This window comes from Girardinichthys multiradiatus, chromosome 9 (assembly GCF_021462225.1).
Source record: "Girardinichthys multiradiatus isolate DD_20200921_A chromosome 9, DD_fGirMul_XY1, whole genome shotgun sequence".
Lineage (NCBI taxonomy): Eukaryota > Metazoa > Chordata > Actinopteri > Cyprinodontiformes > Goodeidae > Girardinichthys > Girardinichthys multiradiatus.
The window spans coordinates 49,931,654-49,952,981 of NC_061802.1; the positions used below are offsets into that span (position 1 = coordinate 49,931,654).

Consider the following 21,328-nt stretch of genomic DNA (forward strand, 5'->3'; position numbering starts at 1 on the left):
CTGATAAGCTTTTAATAGTATCGATGTTATAAGGTCTTGGAAGGTTTTGTAGACTTCATTACTACAATGATCAGGGGTTAGGGTTAGGCTTTTGTTAGTTTTCAAACTGACTTTAGCTTGTTTTATTTCCAGTTGACCAACTGTTTCTTTTCTAATTCTTCTTTCAAAGGATAAGAGAGACATTTCAGTTTAATATATTCAAGGTAATTAGTAATTACACTATCCTCTGTACAGATATCCGTGTCTTTATAGAGCAATCTATAAAATTCTGCAAAGGCTTGAGATGTCTCATCAGGCTTTGTCAAATTTAAATTGTTTAATTTTTTATTTCTGGACAATATTGGATGACAGTTGCTTCTTCAACTGTAGGGCCAGCAGTCTGCGTGCCCTATAATCATTCTCATAATACTTTAGTTTTATTGTGTAGGGCCTCCTTTTGCGGCCAATACAGCGTCAATTTGTCTTGGGAATGACATATACAAGTCCTGCACAGTGGTCAGAGGTATTTTAAGCCATTCTTCTTGCAGGATAGTGGCCAGGTCACCACGTGAAACTGGTGGAGGAAAACGTTTCCTGACTCGCTCCTCCAAAACACCCCAAAGTGGCTCAATATTATTTAGATCTGGTGACTGTGCAGGTATTATTTAGATCTGGTGACTGTGCAGGCCATGGGAGATGTTCAACTTCACTTTCATGTTCATCAAACCAATCTTTCACCAGTCTTGCTGTGTGTATTGGTGCATTGTCATCCTGATCCACGGCACCGCCTTCAGGATACAATGTTTGAACCATTGGATGCACATGGTCCTCAAGAATGGTTCGGTAGTCCTTGGCAGTGACGCGCACATCTAGCGCAAGTATTTGGCCAAGGGAATGCCATGATATGGCAGCCCAAACCATCACTGATCCAACCCCATGCTTCACTCTGGGCATGCAACAGTCTGGGTGATACGCTTCTGTGGGGCTTCTCCACACCGTAACTCTCCCAGATGTGGGGAAAACAGTAAAGGTGGACTCATCAGAGAACAATACATGTTTCACAGCCCAAGATTTGCGCTCCTTGCACCATTGAAACCAACGTTTGGCATTGGCATGAGTGACCAAAGGTTTGGCTATAGCAGCCCGGCCGTGTATATTGACCCTGTGGAGCTCCCGATGGACAGTTCTGGTGGAAAAAGGAGAGTTGAGGTGCACATTTAATTCTGCCGTGATTTGGGCAGCTGTGGTTTTATGTTTTTGGATACAATCCGGGTTAGCACCCGGACATCCCTTTCAGACAGCTTCCTCTTGCGTCCACAGTTAATCCCGTTGGATGTGGTTCGTCCTTCTTGGTGGTATGCTGACATTACCCTGGATACCGTGGCTCTTAATACATCACAAAGACTTGTTGTCTTGGTCACAGACGCGCCAGCAAGACGTGCACCAACAATTTGTCCTCTTTTGAACTATGGTATGTCACCCATAATGTTGTGTGTATTTCAATATTTTGAGCAAAACTGTGCTCTTACCCTGCTAATTGAACCTTCACACTCTGCTCTTACTGGTGCAATGTGCAATCAATGAAGACTGGCTACCAGGCTGGTCCAATTTAGCCATGAAGCCTCCCACACTAAAATGACTAAAATAATATATATATATGTCATTCCCAAGACGAATTGACGCTGTATTGGCCGCAAAAGGAGGCCCTACACCATACTAATAAATTATTGTGGTCTAAAACCAGGTGTTTCAGTTTCATTGTCCAACCCCTGTATGTTATGAATTCATTTGTTCATTTCTTTTTTGTTAGTTAATAATGACGTAATAAATCACCAGAGCTTGGCTGTAGGACTTTGACTTATGTTTCATGTAAGGGCAAGGGTGTATGGTCAGAGCTTGTATTGGTAGAATCTTTATTTCCTTCATCTTATGCATCACTTATTTGGGGGTGATGAACATGTGAATTCTGGATTAAGATAAATGCCTAATAGAAAACAAAGCATAATCTCCATCTTTAGGAAGTTTACTTCTGCATATCTCTAGATGCTTAAATCTTTTTCCCATTTTAAAAATAGGGGTCTTTAAAGGTAGTTGTCTGTCTAAAACTCGGTTAAAATCCCCTCCCAGTAACAGGATACCTGACCCATGTGTAAGAAGCATGGTAAATACTCTATGAATGAAGCCCGGCTCATCTTCATTAGGGGTGTATATGTTTATAAGTGAGACATTTTTTCCATCTAAAGAGCTATTTACCCTTAAGAAGCTCACCTCTGAGTCTTTGTGGGTCTTGATGATACCACTCTTTTTTCCCAGATTGGTTGGAGGAGTAAAATACTTTATCTGCCCAAGGTTTCTTTAATTTATTATGTTCTAGATCTGAAAGGTGTGTTTCTTGGAGAAACGCAATATGGCAATTAAAATGTTTTAACTGGTTCAGGATCTTTTTCCTCTTTATAGTATTATGAAGACCTTTAACATTATGGCTCATGACTTCATAAGATATAATAATATATAATGTATATACTTATATCATAAGATATAATGGGCCAATAGATTGTCAATTCTAGAAAACTAATCATAGAAAATCACAGACTCAAAAACTTAAAATACATTCCCTGAGAAATAGAAGAACTTAGAGGAACAGGACACAGCCTTGCAAGCAAACCGAAGGGGCCAGCCTTTGCTTGGACAAACAAAACAGAACTTGATCAACCAACTCACACATGTGGGCACCCGCAGGCCCTGACATGCAAACTGCGATACCACTCGTACTACATTTAACAGGTGTGCAGTAATCAAATAATCAGGCACAGAGCATTCATTTGTGACAGGCAAGGTAGAGCAGAAAGGCGTATGACAATGGCATTTATGCATCCAGTCAATCCCCGGTGACTGTGTCAGACATGATCAATTCCCTAATATACACTGCTCGAAAAAACACTCAAATAACACCTCCTAGATCTGAATGAATGAAATATTCTCATTGAATACTTTGTTCTATACAAAGTTGAATGTGCTGACAACAAAATCGCACAAAAATCATCAACGGAAACAAGTTTATTAACCAATGGAGGCCTGGACATGAGGTCTAGCATTGTCCTGCATTAGGAGGAACCCAGGGCCAACTGCACCAGCATATGGTCTCACAAGGGGTCTGAGGATCTCATCTCGGTACCTAACGGCAGTCAGGCTACCTCTGGCGAGCACATGGAGTTCCATGCAGCCCTCCAAAGAAATGCCACTCCATACCATTACTGACCCACTGCCAAACCGGTCATGCTGAAGGATGCTGCAGGCAGCAGATCGCTCTCCACGGTGTCTCCAGACTGCGTCATGTCTGTCACATGTGCTCAGTGTGAACCTGCTTTCATCTGTGAAGACCACAGGGCGCCAGCGGCCAATTTGCCAATCCTGGTGTTCTCTGGCAAATGCCAAGCGTCCTGCACGGTGTTGGGCTGTGAGCACAACCCCCATTTGTGGACATCGGGCCCTCATAGAGTCGGTTTCAAACCGTTTGTGCGGACACATGCACATTTGTGGCCTGCTGGAGGTCATTTTGCAGGGCTCTGGCAGTGCTCCTCCTGTTCCTCCTTGCACAAAGGCGGAGGTAGCGGTCGTGCTGCTGGGTTGTTGCTCTCCTACGGCCTCCTCCACGTCTCCTGGTGTACTGACAGACACAGCAAACCTTCTTGCCACAACTCGCATTAATGTACCATCCTGGATGAGCTGCACTACCTGAGCCACTTGTGTGGGTTGTAGAGTCCGTCTCATGCTACCACGAGTGTGAAAGCATCACCAACATTCAAAAGTGACCAAAACATCAGTCAGAAAGCATAGGTACTGAGAAGTGGTCTGTGGTCCCCACCTGCAGAACCACTCCTTTAATGAGTGTGTCTTGCTAATCGCCAAAGATTTCCCCCTGTTGTCTATTCCATTTGCACAACAGCATGTGAAATTGATTGTCAATCATTGTTGCTTCCAAAATGGACAGTTTGATTTCACAGAAGTTTGATTTACTTGGAGTTATATTGTTGTTTAGGTGTTCCCTTTATTTTTTTGAGCAATGTATATCTGAACTTTGTCTGGGTCCAGAAACTCCTTTTGATCATTATTGTACGTGATACGAAGTCTTGTGAGAGACAAAATCTCATGTTGTATCCCTGCCTCTCCTCTCAGCATTTTGCTGACATCTGTGAATGCTGCCCTGACTTCGGCAACCCTGTCCATATAGTCTGAAAAAACAGAAAAAGGATTCCCCCAGAAGGTTTGTGAGCCACTCTTATCTCTTGCTCTCATAAGGATATCAGCTGCGTCACCCTGATTATGTAGCCTGGCAATGATAACTCTTTCTCCAGTTCTTCTCTGTGCCGCGGTTTGATGTGAAGGTTCGATACTGAAATTTTTCTCCAGCTGGAAAACCTCCTTCAGTAGTTGGGATACTGCTATCCGAGCGCTTGATCGTTGTTGCTCAGTCATGTCTGTGTTCCGTATATTCCCTCAGTGCATATGGGCCTCCATATCATCACACTTTTCTTGTATCATGTCAACTTGTTTTTTAAAACTCTTTACAGTGGCTTGAGCAGTCACCTTTTTCCCCAACCAGACAGAAAGGCCTTCTTCCACATTTTTAACGTTACTTTTCACCTGGTCCAATGCTGTGGTAATAGCAGCCGAACTGGCGGTTACTTCCGTTTTCAGATCGTGAATTTCTTTTTCAGCGATTTGAATTCATCAGCCAGGGCTCTTATCACCGAGAAGATTTTTTTTTTAAGGACGCAATAGTATCGGCCCTTAATGCTGCTGCGTCCATACTTGAGCCTTCCGTATTTGTGGAATGGCTGCATCGATCTGAGCTTTTTGCAGGGGACGAGTGAGGCCTATCAGTTGATCGCACCACGCAGTTAAACTTGCGAAGATTTGACGCCATATAGCTGCATTTATTGTTTAAAATATCGCCCTTTGTATTGAAAATGTATTCTTTCACAGTCCTGTATACCTTTCACAATATTTAGTATCTCTCTTTGATAAATTTGACAAAGGTTCTGTATGAGCTCCCACATTCCATTCCATACTCCATTTGTGATATATAGCGCCACCCGGTAGATGGAATTTTGATGCAAGATATTGAAAAAGATGTGAAATTCTGTTAAATACCCCAAGTTTTGTGATGTGAACTTCAAGGGTTAACTTCACAATGATTGAAAATTCTGTTGGAAAAATAGGCATGTCATGTTTTACATCTCCATCATGATCAGGGGTCATGATGGAGATGTAATTTGGAAATTTCATTATAGTAGATCATTATCAGGCGATGCTGTAACAACCTTTAAAGAATCTGTTCCACTTAATTTCCTCATTATCACTGAAAAGCACAATGGAGGGCAATAATTCTGTTTCTGCCCCTTCACAAATTGATTCTTTTGTTCATAGTGTTTCTTCATCATTGCGTGATGCATTAGACAATGCAGCTCCCTTGAAAAAGAAGGTAATCATTAATAGGAGGCTAGCTCCCTGGTTTAATTCAGAGCTGCGTACTTTAAAGCACAATGTTAGAAAATTGGAGAGAAAATGGCGCTCTACACACCTAGAGAATTCCTACTTAATCTGGAAAAATAGCCTACTGTTGTATAAAAAGACACTTCGCCAAGTTAGAACAGCTTATTTCTCATCATTAATAGAAGAGAACAAGAATAATTCTAGGTTTCTCTTTAGTACAGTTGCTAAACTTCCACAGAGTCATAGCTCTGTTGAGTCATCCATTCCCTTAGCTCTTAGCAGTCATGACTTTATGGGATTCTTCTTAAATAAAATTGATTCTATTAAAAAGAAAATCTTTGACATGCTCCCGACGATGATTACTTCATCCTCAGCAAGTGAGACAACATTGGAAATAACTGCAGAACCTGATTTGTGTTTGGACTGTTTTGATCCTGTGAAGCTTCCTGAGTTATCAGAAATATTGGCTTCATCTAAACCTTCAACTTGTATGTTAGACCCAATCCCAACCAAATTATTTAAGGAAGTGTTCCCTCTGATTACCAGCCCCATTTTAGATATGATTAATCTATCTTTAGTAAATGGATATGTACCACAAGCTTTTAATGTAGATGTAATTAAACCTTTACTTAAGAAACCTTCGCTTGATCGAGATGACTTGAAAAATTACAGACCTATATCCAATCTTCCATTCTTATCTAAACTTCTTGAGAAAACAGTTGCTAATCAAATGTGTGAGCATTTACACAGCAATGACCTGTTTGAAGTCAGGCTTCAGAGCTCATCATAGCACTGAAACAGCTCTGCTGAAAGTCACTGATGATATTCTTATGGCCTCAGATAATGGACTTGTGTCTGTACTGGTTCTGTTAGATCTCAGTGCTGCATTTGATACAGCCGTACCACAGGGTTCAGTACTTGGGCCAATTCTCTTTACTATATATATGCTTCCAATAGGTCAGATTATCAGGCAGCATGGGATAAATTTTCACTGTTACGCTGGTGATACTCAGCTTTACTTATCCATAAATCCTGATGAACCCAACCAGTTAGATAGACTACAAGCATGTCTTGAGGATATAAAAACTTGGATGACTTTAAATTTTTTGCTTCTAAATTCAGACAAGGCAGAAGTTGTCGTCTTTGGACCGGAGTCTTTAAAAAAGAAACTGCTTAGTCAATCACTTAACCTGGATGGCATTAAATTGACCTCCGGTAATAAAGTAAAAAACCTTGGTGTTATTTTTGACAAGGACATGTCATTTAAATCCCATATTAAACAGGTTTCTAGGATTTTCATCTTTCACCTCCGGAACATTGCCAAAATTAGAAATATCCTATCCAGGAGTGACGCTGAAAAACTAGTCCTTGCATTTGTTACTTCAAGGCTGGACTATTGTAATTCTTTACTATCAGGATGTCCACAAAATGCAATTAAAATCCTTCAGCTGATTCAAAATGCTGCAGCAAGAGTTCTGATGAAAATTAAAAAGAGAGATCGTATTTCCCCTACTTTAGATTCCCTTCATTGGCTCCCTGTTAAATTTAGAATAGAATTTAAAATTCTCCTCCTCACATATAAAGCCCTTAATGATCTAGCTCCATCATACATCAGAGATCTGATTGGTCCATATGTTCCTAACAGGGCACTTCGTTCTCAGACTGCAGGTTTACTGGTGGTTCCTAGAGTCTCTAGAAGTAGAATGGGAGGCAGATCCTTTAGTTATCAGGCTCTTCTCCTGTGGAACCAGCTCCCAGTTTTAGTCCGTGAGGCAGACACCCTGTCTGCCTTTAAGGCTAGGCTTAAAACTTTCCTTTTTGATAAAGCTTATAGTTAGAGTGGCTTAGGTTATCAGGGAGGGAGCCTTCCTCCCTCCCTGTTGGTTGGAGTAAGGGGGAGTCAGGTTTAGCCTAAACCGGCTCAGTTATGGTTGAGGTGCAAACACACCCTCCATTTCTGCTACCTGTATGACCCCTTATCTTTTCCAATGGTTATAATCAGTCTGACAGAGAGAGGTATCCCGATCCTTGTGGTTTTTAGTATAACAATGGCCATCAGTGGGACCCTTTGTGGCGTTCCTTGAGACGACATTGTTGTGTGTGATGCAGTCTGAAATAATTTCTTGCTGAGTTTCCTCTATATTTCCAATTATTGTACAAACTGACTCTTCTAGACTTAGGTAATGATCACCATGGCCTAGTGCAATGTGGCCAACCAATAACAATGGCAATTCCTCTGAATATATGTTAGTTTGAGAAATGATTAACTGAACTGGCAGTTTCCAATTGCAGCTGCGTCAAGCCGTAAACTCAGTGCCAAAGATTTGAAATCCTCCAGTCTATTATCATGGGTGAATGGAATAAAAAGAGAATGTTTTGGCTTTAATGTGTGAATGCAACATTATCCCTTACAACAGCAAAGACATGAACTTGATAATGATGCCACCCCAGGTCAACGTCACCGCTGAACAGCAGGGTGCGCTTCTCTATTAAAGCGTGGTGTTAGAGCGCTGGTGTTTCTGGCACCCCTAATTTTCATGACAAAAGATAGATGTCTTGCCCAAGATGTCAGCTGCAGCCGGACCTGTAGTGGTTCAATAAAGTTGACGTTTAATTATCTTCTGGAAGTGGACTATAAAGTGGAATAATTTCCATAAATTAACAGGGATCAGTACAATGACACTTAATAAGCAACTGAATAACTAAAAGTCTGGAATTTATTTGCAAAAATGTCAATGAATTAAAGGTCTAGAATCCCTAAAATGGTGTGGTGTGTACTCTTAAGTTCACTCTCTCTTTGTTTTTATTACTGACAGAGATCTAGCTTGATATATGAAGCACAGCATTATTATTCCGCCAGCATTTGTTGCGGGTTCCAAGACAACAAGTCAGTGACTGATGCTGGGGTTATGAGAAGTGCATCCTGCCTTTCCTGAATAAACATGTTATGATTTTTGCGCATACTGAAAGGATTCGTAAATGACCCTTTCACTATCAGTAAAGTGAATAATTTCCCGCTAAAATTTGGATGACATGGCAAATCTGAATGTCCTAAACTCCGTGGTGCTGGACATGTGATCGCTTGTAGGGTGATTTGTTGATAGCTATTTGACCTAACCAACCATCTCTAGTTTGTTGTGCAAGAGAGCAAATCATGCTTGGAGGGAGGCTTCTAACATTACACATGCGTGAATATTTAATTTAAGGGAATTCTTAGTTCTGTTCAACTAGCAATAAATTGTTTGACCAAATGCTTTAGTGAAACATTCTGCTTTGCAGTTTTTTTTAGCACGGTTTGCCATTTCCCTTATAGCCCATGCACTGAAAAAAGCAGTTTACATAAATTATTCCTGCCTTGGCAAAGAAGCTGAATAATTAAATCATTAGCAAAACATTTGGCATTAATTGAACAGTTTCAAATACTGGTCCTTCTCAAAATATTAGCATATTGTGATAAAGTTAATTATTTTCCATAATGTCATGATGAAAATTTAACATTCATATATTTTAGATACATTGCACACTAACTGAAATATTTCAGGTCTTTTATTGTCTTAATACGGATGATTTTGGCATACAGCTCATGAAAACCCAAAATTCCTATCTCACAAAATTAGCATATCATTAAAAGGGTCTCTAAACGAGCTATGAACCTAATCATCTGAATCAACAAGTTAACTCTAAACACCTGCAAAAGATTCCTGGGGCCTTTAAAACTCCCAGCCTGGTTCATCACTCAAAACCCCAATCATGGGTAAGACTGCCGACCTGACTGCTGTCCAGAAGGCCACTATTGACACCCTCAAGCAAGAGGGTAAGAGACAGAAAGAAATTTCTGTACGAATAGGCTGTTCCCAGAGTGCTGTATCAAGGCACCTCAGTGGGAAGTCTGTGGGAAGGAAAAAGTGTGGCAGAAAACGCTGCACAACGAGAAGAGGTGACCGAACCCTGAGGAAGATTGTGGAGAAGGGCCGATTCCAGACCTTGGGGGACCTGCGGAAGCAGTGGACTGAGTGTGGAGTAGAAACATCCAGAGCCACCGTGCACAGGCGTGTGCAGGAAATGGGCTACAGGTGCCGCATTCCCCAGACCTGGGCTACAGAGAAGCAGCACTGGACTGTTGCTCAGTGGTCCAAAGTACTTTTTTTCGGATGAAAGCAAATTCTGCATGTCATTCGGAAATCAAGGTGCCAGAGTCTGGAGGAAGACTGGGGAGAAGGAAATGCCAAAATGCCAGAAGTCCAGTGTCAAGTACCCACAGTCAGTGATGGTCTGGGGTGCCGTGTCAGCTGCTGGTGTTGGTCCACTGTGTTTTATCAAGGGCAGGATCAATGCAGCTAGCTATCAGGAGATTTTGGAGCACTTCATGCTTCCATCTGCTGAAAAGCTTTATGGAGATGAAGATTTCATTTTTCAGCACGACCTGGCACCTGCTCACAGTGCCAAAACCACTGGTACATGGTTTACTGACCATGGTATCACTGTGCTCAATTGGCCTGCCAACTCTCCTGACCTGAACCCCATAGAGAATCTGTGGGATATTGTGAAGAGAACGTTGAGAGACTCAAGACCCAACACTCTGGATGAGCTAAAGGCCGCTATTGAAGCATCCTGGGCCTCCATAAGACCTCAGCAGTGCCACAGGCTGATTGCCTCCATGCCACGCCGCATTGAAGCAGTCATTTCTGCCAAAGGATTCCCGACCAAGTATTGAGTGCATAACTGTACATGATTATTTGAAGGTTGACGTTTTTTGTATTAAAAACACTTTTCTTTTATTGGTCGGATGAAATATGCTAATTTTGTGAGATAGGAATTTTGGGTTTTCATGAGCTGTATGCCACAATCATCCGTATTAAGACAATAAAAGACCTGAAATATTTCAGTTAGTGTGCAATGAATCTAAAATATATGAATGTTTAATTTTCATCATGACATTATGGAAAATAATGAACTTCATCACAATATGATAATATTTTGAGAAGGACCTGTATTTCAATGTTTAGGATCCATTACATGACAGTTAATAAATGTATATTGAAAGGGTGAACACAAAGGGTGGTTTGTGATTGTTTGTTGTATAATGCACCACATTAATTATCATTTTTAAAAAGAGGAACCGCCACATTTTGTAAAAACCACTATAAAATGTAATAATGTTAATACATAATGCGGCAGAAACTATTACAAAATATGTTCATGGATTTTATTACATTTTGTGGCGATTATTACAAAATATGATTCTGCTGACATTTTATCTCAAGGCTGACAGAAAATTAAGAGTCAGCCTAACCCAAATAATTGTTGTTTTTCTGAATCTGGCTCCTCTGCACGGCCTTGATGGCTGGTTATCTTCAACTTCTCCTGGAAGTTATGTAAACATGACGCTCTGCTCCCTCCCTTTCCTGAGAACATCTGTGGACCTGCTCAGAACTTTGTGGCCGTTTGATGAACATTCCAACGTACCATCAAGGACAATGGCCTCTGGGACAGTGCTTCACGGACTTACTTTGCACACACTCACTTGCACACACACACACACATGCTCAAGATAAACATATGCACCCCCTCACACCACCTTCACCGTTCCCGGCATGATGTTGTTTTGTAAATTTGTTGCTTCTTTGTGCTGAGGTTTTTTGCAATCTCAAACTGTATCCTGCTAAGGTAGTGTGAAATATGATTTTTTCCCCTCTACTTATCTAATGTGGCTTCTTTTCTCATCTAGCAAGGGCAGCGCCTGCGAGTGGGCAGCAAAGCCTCGGTGACCCGTCCCCCCCTTGTCTTGTGTCATGATGTATGTTTGGACGGGTTGTACTGGAATTCTAATTTCCCCTCGGGGATCAATAAAGTATCTTTGAATTGAATTGAATTACATTTTAAAGTTCTAACGTATTACATTCTTATGTAATGTGGGGGTATTACATAATGCAGCGTTAGAAGGGGCTTTTTGCATGTCTTGATGGAGGTATGGATAATTTTCAATTGTAAATAGATGAGAAGGTTTCGTTGTCAAAGAACATGCTCCATCCCTAGCTGCTGAGGAGGCAGCTAACGGAATGAGCAAATTGAGAGAGAATGCACTGAATGTTGTACAATAAATGATAGCTGGAAGGCACAGCCACTGGCAAATGTCAGCAGGAACACTGATGGGGGGACAACAGGGGCAAACGTCCTAGGCCATATGGTTGAGGGTTGGCCCACAACTGGCCTCAATTCTTTTTGTTTTTTCAAAATAAAGGCCCTTTGTAGGACTAATATTTAGGTTATTTAAAATAATTTCACAATAGTTTTTTTCTTTCCAATACTCATTTGATAGAAAAAACAGTCTATTGGTCAAAAACCCAACCTTCCCAACCACAAAAATGGTTTGGCCACTTACACAACTTTGCCACTACAGTAAAGTGTGAAATCCTCGGTATCTGATGCACTGGGGCACGTCAGGTGGTAACATCAATCTAAGTTCTAATCACATCCATGGTCACAGGTGTAATATAATCAAACACCTCCAAGCACATCCTTCCAACCAGATATTCAGTGGGTCTGCTGATGCAAGATATGGTAGTACTGTGGTGAATGTCTGACTTAAAACCAGATGCAGTAATGGAAGCAGTGGAAACTACCACCACCATGGACACTAAACTTCGACTGGTGGACAGACATTGCAAGCGTCTTAGCCACCTATCCTTGCTGGTCAGGCATACATGGGTCCCAAGTCAGGGTCACAAGAGCTGTCTTAAAAAATATTTTACTTTTTTGATATCCCATGGAGAAGTGAAATTCAACTTTGTTTTATTGTATAGTTTAGATCAGGGGTGTAAAACATACGGCCCGTGGGCCGGATCCGGCCCTCCGAACGATTTAATCCGGCCCGGTGGCGAAATGCATTATCATTATTCAACAATGATTATTTAAAAAAACATGTACTTTGTTTAATTTAAAATCTGCAGTTCCTATATTGTCCATTGGCGCTGTGTTTTATTCAGAGCAGACAACATGATGCAACACTCCATCAGAACTAACAGCAGATGGCAGCACTGAGCTTCAGGTTCTGTAAACGACTTCGATTCTATCGCTTTACCAGCTTTTTATTTTGGCCCTTGCAACCTCATCAACGAAATGTCTTTGTCAAAGAAGAGAAAGGTAGACACAGAGTGTCGGATTTTTCAAGAAAAATGGAATTCTTCTTATTTCTTCACGGAAGTGAATGGTAAACTGATGTGCCTTGTGTGCCTGCAGCAGGTTTCGGTGCTTAAGGAATACAATATTCGACGCCACTATGAAACTCAGCATGGCAAAAAATACAAGCACTTGCACGGAGAACTGAGAAAACAGAAGATAAATGAAATGTTGACGGTTCTGAGGAAACAGCAATCTCTTTTCACCCGGAGTCGAGAAACCAGTGATCCTGCCGTGAAAGCCAGGTAACTAATTGCTAACCAAATAGCGTTAGCATCAAAGCCTTACTGTGAGGGAGAGTTCGTCAAGAACTGCATGCTGAAGGTTGCCGAAATTGTGTCCTGAGAAGTGACAAGCTTTTGCCAATATTAGCTTGACGAGAAATACCGTGGCAGACAGGATTTCGAAACTATCGGCAGATTTGGACAACCAACTCAAACGCAAAACGCAGTCATTTGTTGCATTTTCTGTTGCAATTGATGAGAGTACTGATATTGCAGACGTCTCTCAACTCGCCATATTCATTCGTGGAGTTGACGAGATGTTGACTGTCACAGAGGAGTTTCTTGAGTTGGTGCCCATGACCGACACCACAACAGCTGAAGACATTTTCTGCTCAGTTGTTGAAGCGTTGGACAGAGTCGGGGTGGACTGGTCCCACGCCGTAAGCCTGACTACTGATGATGCCCCTTCAGTGATTGGGAAAAAGGCAAGTGTTGTGACAAAGTTCAGAGAGAAAGTACAAGCATTAAATAAATGAGTGAGTTTTGGACATTTCATTGTATTTTGCAGGAGGCATTATGCTGCAAGTCATTAAAAATGGATCACGTCATGGAGGTGGTTGTCCGAACTGTTAATTTCATCCGAGCCAAAGCTCTCAATCATCGTCAGTTTGACAGCCTTCTAAGTGAATGCAACATTCTCCTTGGTTTACCATACCACACTGAAGTTCGATGGTTAAGGAGAGGTGCTGTGCTGAAGCGCTTCTTCGATCTACGTGGGGAAATTGGACAGTTCATGGAGAAAAAAGGTAAACCTGTTCAGGAATTAAAATGCCCGCTATGGCTGCAGGACCTTGCATTTATGGTTGATATCACAGGACACTTGAATAATCTGAACAAAATGTTGCAAGGACGCAAAAAAATTGTAACAGTATTATGACAGCATATGTGCATTCAAGTTAAAGCTGACGTTATGGCAACCGGGGACCCTGCTCATTTTCCTTGTTTGAGAGATGTGTGGTCAAGCGTTGACCATGATGTGAAACGGTACAAAGATACAATTTTAAGGTTGTTGAGTGAGTTTGACAAACGATTTCAGGTATTTAGCGAACTCGAGACAGAATTCTCAGTTTTTCGCTCACCATTCACAGTCAGAGCTTCTGATGTACCCGTTGATATGCAACTTGAAATCATTGATTTGCAGTGTGATGTGGAATTGAAGGACAAATTTCCATCAGTTGGCTTGGACACATTTTACAAGTGTCTCCTACCAGGATATCCTAAATTGACAGCACTGGCTGTAAAAAGTTTGTCCATGTTTGGGACTACCTACCTTTGTGAGCGGATTTTTTCACTAATGAATATAAATAAAACAAAGCTGCGCTCTAAGCTCACACATAAGCACTTAAATGCGACTCTGAAATTGGCTGCTGCTCAGGACATGATGCCTGATATTGATGTACTTGTCCAGGCTAAAAGATGCCAAGTTTCAGGGGCAAATACTGAGTGAAACTAAATCCTATGGAATGTTACTGTCAATGTTGCACTATTAAAAATTACAGCTTTGAATATTTGCTGAATTAAATATGTTAAAGTTAGTGCTAGTCAGTAACAGATTTACAACAAGAGTTTTGTTGGATAAATATTTCTCATTCATGCAATACATGTTATGTAAGTTTTTCTATATGTATACACTTTATGCCTCAACAAAAAAGGTGACAAATGTACTTAATCAAATGTCTGTTTAAAACAGCTGACAATTAAGACTTCAAATGTGTGAAGCCAGATAATTTGTTCAAATTGCTTCCCAGATGTGGAAAATTTATTTTTAATAATTTCTTGATTTTTATCTGTTTGATGTATTTTGTCATGCAGGACAGTGTTTTTAAGTTCCAAAAACTGTGAAGAAATGTTTTGCAACATTGTACAATCACTGTGATCAGTTCTTATGCATAACGCACTTAAATAAATGTTTAACTGAGTAAAATTATTGTTATAATTGCACATACTTTTCTTAAAAACTCTGAGTTTATTCATAATATATTTTGTAAAAGTGAAACTCGTTTAATATAAAAAAAAAACAAGTCCTCTTTTATTTGTTCTATTTAATCATGAAATGAGTTTACTTCTGTGGCCCCATTGAGATCAGATTAAGCTGTATGCGGCCCCTAAACAAAAATGAGTTTGACACCCCTGGTTTAGATACATATGAAATTACAACTATTTTGCAGTATATATTTAAAATCTATACTGTGAAATCACAATTGCTAATGTATCTCCCTTCCTCACCAACTGAGATTCTTCCTGGCACTTCAGGTGTACTTCGTTCAACATGTCCTCCAATTTATGCTTCTGCTGCTCCATCTCCTCCAAACGGTCTTGAGCATCTTGTTTATGTGCCTCCAGTTCCTGCAGACTGGTTGTCTCTCTGTCCATGTCGTTCTGCATCTCCTGACAGATCATTTGTTAAACAAAAAAAGCGAAAACATACACAATGGTCATGGGTGGTTGTCCAATAATGCCAAAATGGCTCAAGCACTGCAACAACAGCATGTTAAAGTATGCCTGGCATCATAGCTTCACATATTTTAAAAGCCAAAAAAGTTAAGAACCATTATAAAAGTAAAACACTATGAAACTGTCCTCACCTGAACCTCACCACTCTTTTGTCTGATAGCTTCTTCCATATCCCTAATGTCCTGCTCCAGAGTGTACTTCTCCCTGAGAAACAAACACACAGTAAAAGCATTTTCCACATAAAAACATATCAGCACAGTAAAGACAAGAAGATTAAGAAATTAATCAAAAATGTTTAACTGTATAAAGCACTGGATGCAATTATTAGCACATTTGGATTGCCACTGATTGTCTACTGGACTAACAACATTGTGTGTTGAAATAATTTCATACCGAATTGTTTTTACAACATTGTTTACAGAATTAAACACTTTTTTATTAAATCAAAATAAAATGGCTTTAAATAAAATGTCTTTTTTTTAAAATACAATGCTAAAACAATTTACGGAGTTAGCCAACATGTTTGTTGTGACTGATGTGTATATACAATACATATTTAATGTGCTATAGATGACTACAAAAAAAATTCTCTGTTTGTCTTTTATTTTATGTAAAACAGTATGTCCATACAGACATTTCCGTTTTCATACAGATTGCAAAAGGTGAGTCTACCCTAAATATTAGAACTGTTTTTGCTAACTTAAGAAGTGAAAAACTGCATCTTTCTGTAGTTAATTTGTAGCGAGAGATTGCAAAAACGAAAGACCTCAGTAAGGATCTTGAGACTGCACATTGTGGCCACCCACATTTTTGTAAATGTGGGCGGTTCAAGTTAGAGTTGAACCAAGCTTTATGAGGCGACTGTGGCTCAGTAGGAAGAGTAGTCGTCTTGCAATCAGAAGGTTGTGGGTTCGATTCCAGCTTCCATATGTCAATGTGCCCCTGGGCAAGGCACTTAACCTCAAGTTGCCTACCGATCTACATATCGGTGTATGAATGTGTGAGTGTTAGTGAGTGCGATTGGGTGAATGTGGTGTAAAGTGCTTTGAGCGGTCTGTATGACTGGAAAAGCGCTATATAAGTTCAGTCCATTTACCATTTAAAGGGGCTACAAGACCATATCTAAATGTTTTCAAGTTCCAGTGGCCAAAACACTAAGTAGTATCAAAAAACACAGATGACATGGTAAAACATTGACACCTGCACTGGCAAAGCTGATGGTGCGAGAGGTGACAAAAAATCCAAGGATCACTCCTAAGGCCATTCTAAAGAATGTAGGCCATGCTGGAGCAACTTCTCAAGGCATGCATACTGCTGGATCCATGGATGCAGACCAGCGAGTAAGGCACACAAAAGCCAGCTTAGCTTTTGCAAAATCTCATCTGGTCAAAGGAAAAGAGATTGGGTCCTCTGTGGTCAAATAAAAACAAATATTGAAATGTTTGGCCACAATGATCACTAAACATAGAAAACCAAAATTGTTGCAAAGTTGGCCTGTTTCAAATATTTCTGGTAATTTAACAGGTTTCCAGCTGGCAAAAACTTAATTTAACTTGTAGAAAAAGCTTCTTTGTATGTTTTAGAGACATCCAAGTCAAATTTGCTGGAGCATGACAGCAGCGGCTCTTCATTGGTAAGCTTAGCTATTTTTGATAATGCTGAGAATTATAAACTTTAAAACATGTAAATGGTTCACTTTGCGCCAGAGAGCATTTACTGAGTATTGTCAATGATATACATAAAGCTATGAGCAGAAACTGTTTCTTATGTCAACACCAGTGTTAGCTTTTTGGTTGAATTCCCTATTGGGAATTTCTATTCTTCTTTCTATTATTTTAGGGTATTAACTTGACTTTTTTAAGTCTTATCTGTAATTCCTGAAGGTAATTTGATAAGACGTTTTTGAACAGAATGCACCATTGCTTATTAATGATAATAATAATAATACATTTTATTTGAATCACCTTTCAAAACACTCAAGGACACTGTACAAACAGAAAATTAGATAAAACACAATAAAATAAAAACACAGGTAATTTTAATGATGTGAGAGGTGAAGGATAGAATGCTATCAAGGATGAGACCCAGTAATTGTCAACTGAAAGGGAGAGCGTCAGCTGTGGTTAGTAGAGGTTTGGTTCCTACAAGGAGGATCTCAGTTTTGTCACTGTTTAGTTTTAGGAAGTTAGAGTTGAACCAAGCTTTAATTTCAGACAGGCAGGGGGTGAAGGACGAGGGAGGGAGTGTAGAGCTTAGTTTACTAGATAGATAAAGCTGGGTGTCATACGCATTACAGTGAAAATGCATGTTAAATTTTCAAAAGATGTTGCCAAGGGGAAGAATAGTATAGGAGTATAGGAGTTATAATAAAAAGGGTAGGAACAATTCCAGGGGTAAGTGAGGAGTGAATAATGGCAGTTATATAGGGGTGGAGAGGCTGAAGGTAGGATCTGACCAGGGCTGTTGGTATTAGGTCAAGTAAACAAATTGAGGAGTTAGATCTACAGATTAAGTCAGAGATAGTAGAGATGGGTGAAAACGGAAAACTGGAAAATGGCTGATGGAGGGGAGGGATTTCAAAAGAAAAGATAGGTGATGAGTTGGGAGGCAGAATAAGTCCTCTGGATTTTCTCATTAAAGAACCGCATTACCGAGTTACCAGAGTCTGTAGGGGGGAAGTAAAGGGGGAATGACCTTGGGGAGGGAGTTACCTTCATTTGAAGAAATTAAACCAGAAAAATAACTGGATTTAGCTTGAGCAATTAAGTCCTTATATTGTAATATGTGAGTTTTGTAGATTTCTTTGTGAATTGTAAGACCAGTTTTTTTAAGGCGTCATTCAAATTGACGACATCTAGCATTCAGGGATCTGAGTTCGGGAGCAAACCAGGGGGCAGTGTAGGCGAATGTAACAGACCGAATTTTCAATGGAGCAAGGAAATTCAGAATATTATTCAAACAGTTGTTATACTGAGATGCGAGTTCATCCGGAGGGGAAGAAGGATCTGGAATTAGAGTTCTGAGGATGTAAAAGGAGAGGGAGTCCATGTTAATGTCCTTAATGTTCCGGAATGACATATGTCGAGGTGTCTTAGCTATGGACAGACAGTGAATTGTTAAAGGAAAGGAGGAAATTATCAGTTATTTGAAGTTCTTTAGCAAAGCAGCAGATTAAGTCCAGTGTATGGCCTTTTATGTGTGTGGGAAAGTCTGTGAACTGGTCAAATCCAATGATCTCTAGGCATGATGAGAAGTCTTTATTGAGAAGAAGATTAGAATTGTCTAGATTTATTCTTGAAATTTCCCGCTAATATTACATTAGGAGAGAGAGAGGACAGGTGAGTGACCAAATCAGCAAGGTATTTTAAAAATTTAATTGTGTGGCTTAGGGGGGCAGTTGACTGCAGCGATAATGGTAGGAGTGGGTCCAGGAAGTTTACAGGCAAGTCTTTCCATAGAAGTGAAGGCAGACATGGAGGCATGCATAATTTTTTACTTCTCACTGTAAATTATGACCAGACCGCCTCCACAACGTGTCTCACGTGGTTGACAGATGTAAACAAAGGAGGGTTGTCATTAAGTTGTGAGCTGTTTGGTTGTTGCCATCAAGCTATTCTCTTCCTAGAAGCTACATCTGGCCTGGCTCTGTGTCTACCTGTGACACCTTTCTGGAGAGGGGAATCGTCCGGGCTTCTGCTGGCAACAACTTAATGCTCACCTTCTACCAATGTTTTAGTGTTTAACCCTTTCTCTCTCCTAGACATGGCGATTGACTGAGCTTAACTGTAACAAACTCTCTTTCAGGCTCTAACCTTGAAAACTGGCTCAGAGTTTATCTGTTCTTTCTTTCTAGGTGAAACGACTAAAGGAGCTACATCCATTAACATTTACTTTTCCTTCCCATAGAAAGTACTCCTGGATCAGTGCTTCTGTGTTCTTTTTGTGTCTCTGCTCTGTTCTCTCAAACCCCCAGTCGGTCGTGGCAGATGGCCGCTCACACTGAGCCTGGTTCTGGTTCTGCTGGAGGTTTCTTCCTGTTAAAAGGGAGTTTTTCCTCTCCGCTGTCGCTACATGCATGCTCAGTATGAGGGATTGCTGCAAAGTCACGCCAGTGACTGTCCACTGTCTCTACATGCTCATCCGGGAAGAGGGAATGCTGCAAGTCACTGACTGGATGCAATCTGCTGGGTTTCCTTAGATAGAAAAACGTTTTATCCAATTTGAATAAAAAGCTAACTCCGACTGCACTGTTCAATGGTTAGTATTAATTGGAATGTATGTACCTGACTGTTGTGAAGTGCCTTGAGACAACATGTGTTGTGAATTGGCGCTATATAAATAAAACTGAATTGAATTGAATTAAATTAAGAAAACAAAAATGGGAGTGGCACAGGAGCGGGACCCGTTCTAAATGGGAGTGGGATGGGAATGGGAGTCAATTTACCAGGAGTGGGATGGGACTGGATTTCTTTTTTATGCTGGCCTGGGATTGGGATGGGACAAGAGATTTTTCTGTGGGAGCGGGATGGGACAGGAGAGAAAATCCACTCCCATGTCACCCTCTAGTGTTAGCCCACATGCAAATATTAGCATTTAAGCTAAGCAGTTTTTGAAGGGTAGTGCCGACAGATACAGGTCCTTCTCAAAATATTAGCATATTGTGATAAAGTTCATTATTTTCCATAATGTCATGATGAAAATTTAACATTCATATATTTTAGATTCATTGCACACTAAGTGAAATATTTCAGGTCTTTTATTGTCTTAATACGGATGATTTTGGCATACAGCTCATGAAAACCCAAAATTCCTATCTCACAAAATTAGCATATTTCATCCGACCAATAAAAGAAAAGTGTTTTTAATACAAAAAACGTCAACCTTCAAATAATCATGTACAGTTATGCACTCAATACTTGGTCGGGAATCCTTTTGCAGAAATGACTGCTTCAATGCGGCGTGGCATGGAGGCAATCAACCTGTGGCACTGCTGAGGTCTTATGGAGGCCCAGGATGCTTCGATAGCGGCCTTTAGCTCATCCAGAGTGTTGGGTCTTGAATCTCTCAACGTTCTCTTCACAATATCCCACAGATTCGCTATGGGGTTCAGGTCAGGAGAGTTGGCAGGCCAATTGAGCACAGTGATACCATGGTCAGTAAACCATTTACCAGTGGTTTTGGCACTGTGAGCAGGTGCCAGGTCGTGCTGAAAAATGAAATCTTCATCTCCATAAAGCTTTTCAGCAGATGGAAGCATGAAGTGCTCCAAAATTTCCTGATAGCTAGCTGCATTGACCCTACCCTTGATAAAACACAGTGGACCAACACCAGCAGCTGACACGGCACCCCAGACCATCACTGACTGTGGGTACTTGACACTGGACTTCTGGCATTTTGGCATTTCCTTCTCCCCAGTCTTCCTCTAGACTCTGGCACCTTGATTTCCGAATGACATGCAGAATTTGCTTTCATCCGAAAAAAGTACTTTGGACCACTGAGCAACAGTCCAGTGCTGCTTCTCTGTAGCCCAGGTCAGGCGCTTCTGCCGCTGTTTCTGGTTCAAAAGTGGCTTGACCTGGGGAATGCGGCACCTGTAGCCCATTTTCCTGCACACGCCTGTGCACGGCTCTGGATGTTTCTACTCCAGACAAAGGTCTGGAATCGGCCCTTCTCCACAATCTTCTTCAGGGTCCGGTCACCTCTTATCGTTGTGCAGCGTTTTCTGCCACACTTTTTCCTTCCCACAGACTTCCCACTGATGTGCCTTGATACAGCACTCTGGGAACAACCTATTCGTTCAGAAATGTCTTTCTGTGTCTTACCCTCTTGCTTGAGGGTGTCAATAGTGGCCTTCTGGACAGCAGTCAGGTCGGCAGTCTTACCCATGATTGGGGTTTTGAGTGATGAACCAGGCTGGGAGTTTTAAAGGCCTCAGG

At 40.8% G+C, this 21,328-nt stretch overlaps 1 protein-coding gene across 21 annotated transcripts in view; it reads right to left on the reverse strand.

Annotated features, from left to right (window-relative positions):
- eps15l1a (epidermal growth factor receptor pathway substrate 15-like 1a) overlaps window positions 1–21,328 on the reverse strand; it is a 305,470-nt gene that overhangs the window by 131,802 nt on the left and 152,340 nt on the right. For all 21 annotated transcript variants that reach the window (XR_007039479.1, XR_007039480.1, XR_007039478.1 and 18 more), the window contains 2 exons: window positions 15,524–15,596; window positions 15,165–15,326 (listed from right to left, as the gene is read on the reverse strand). Coding sequence is in view for 16 of the 21 variants with exons in the window: in XM_047373747.1 (XP_047229703.1) it covers window positions 15,165–15,326; window positions 15,524–15,596 (235 nt within the window). In the remaining 5 variants the exon portion in view is untranslated. The remainder of the gene's footprint in view (window positions 1–15,164; window positions 15,327–15,523; window positions 15,597–21,328) is intronic.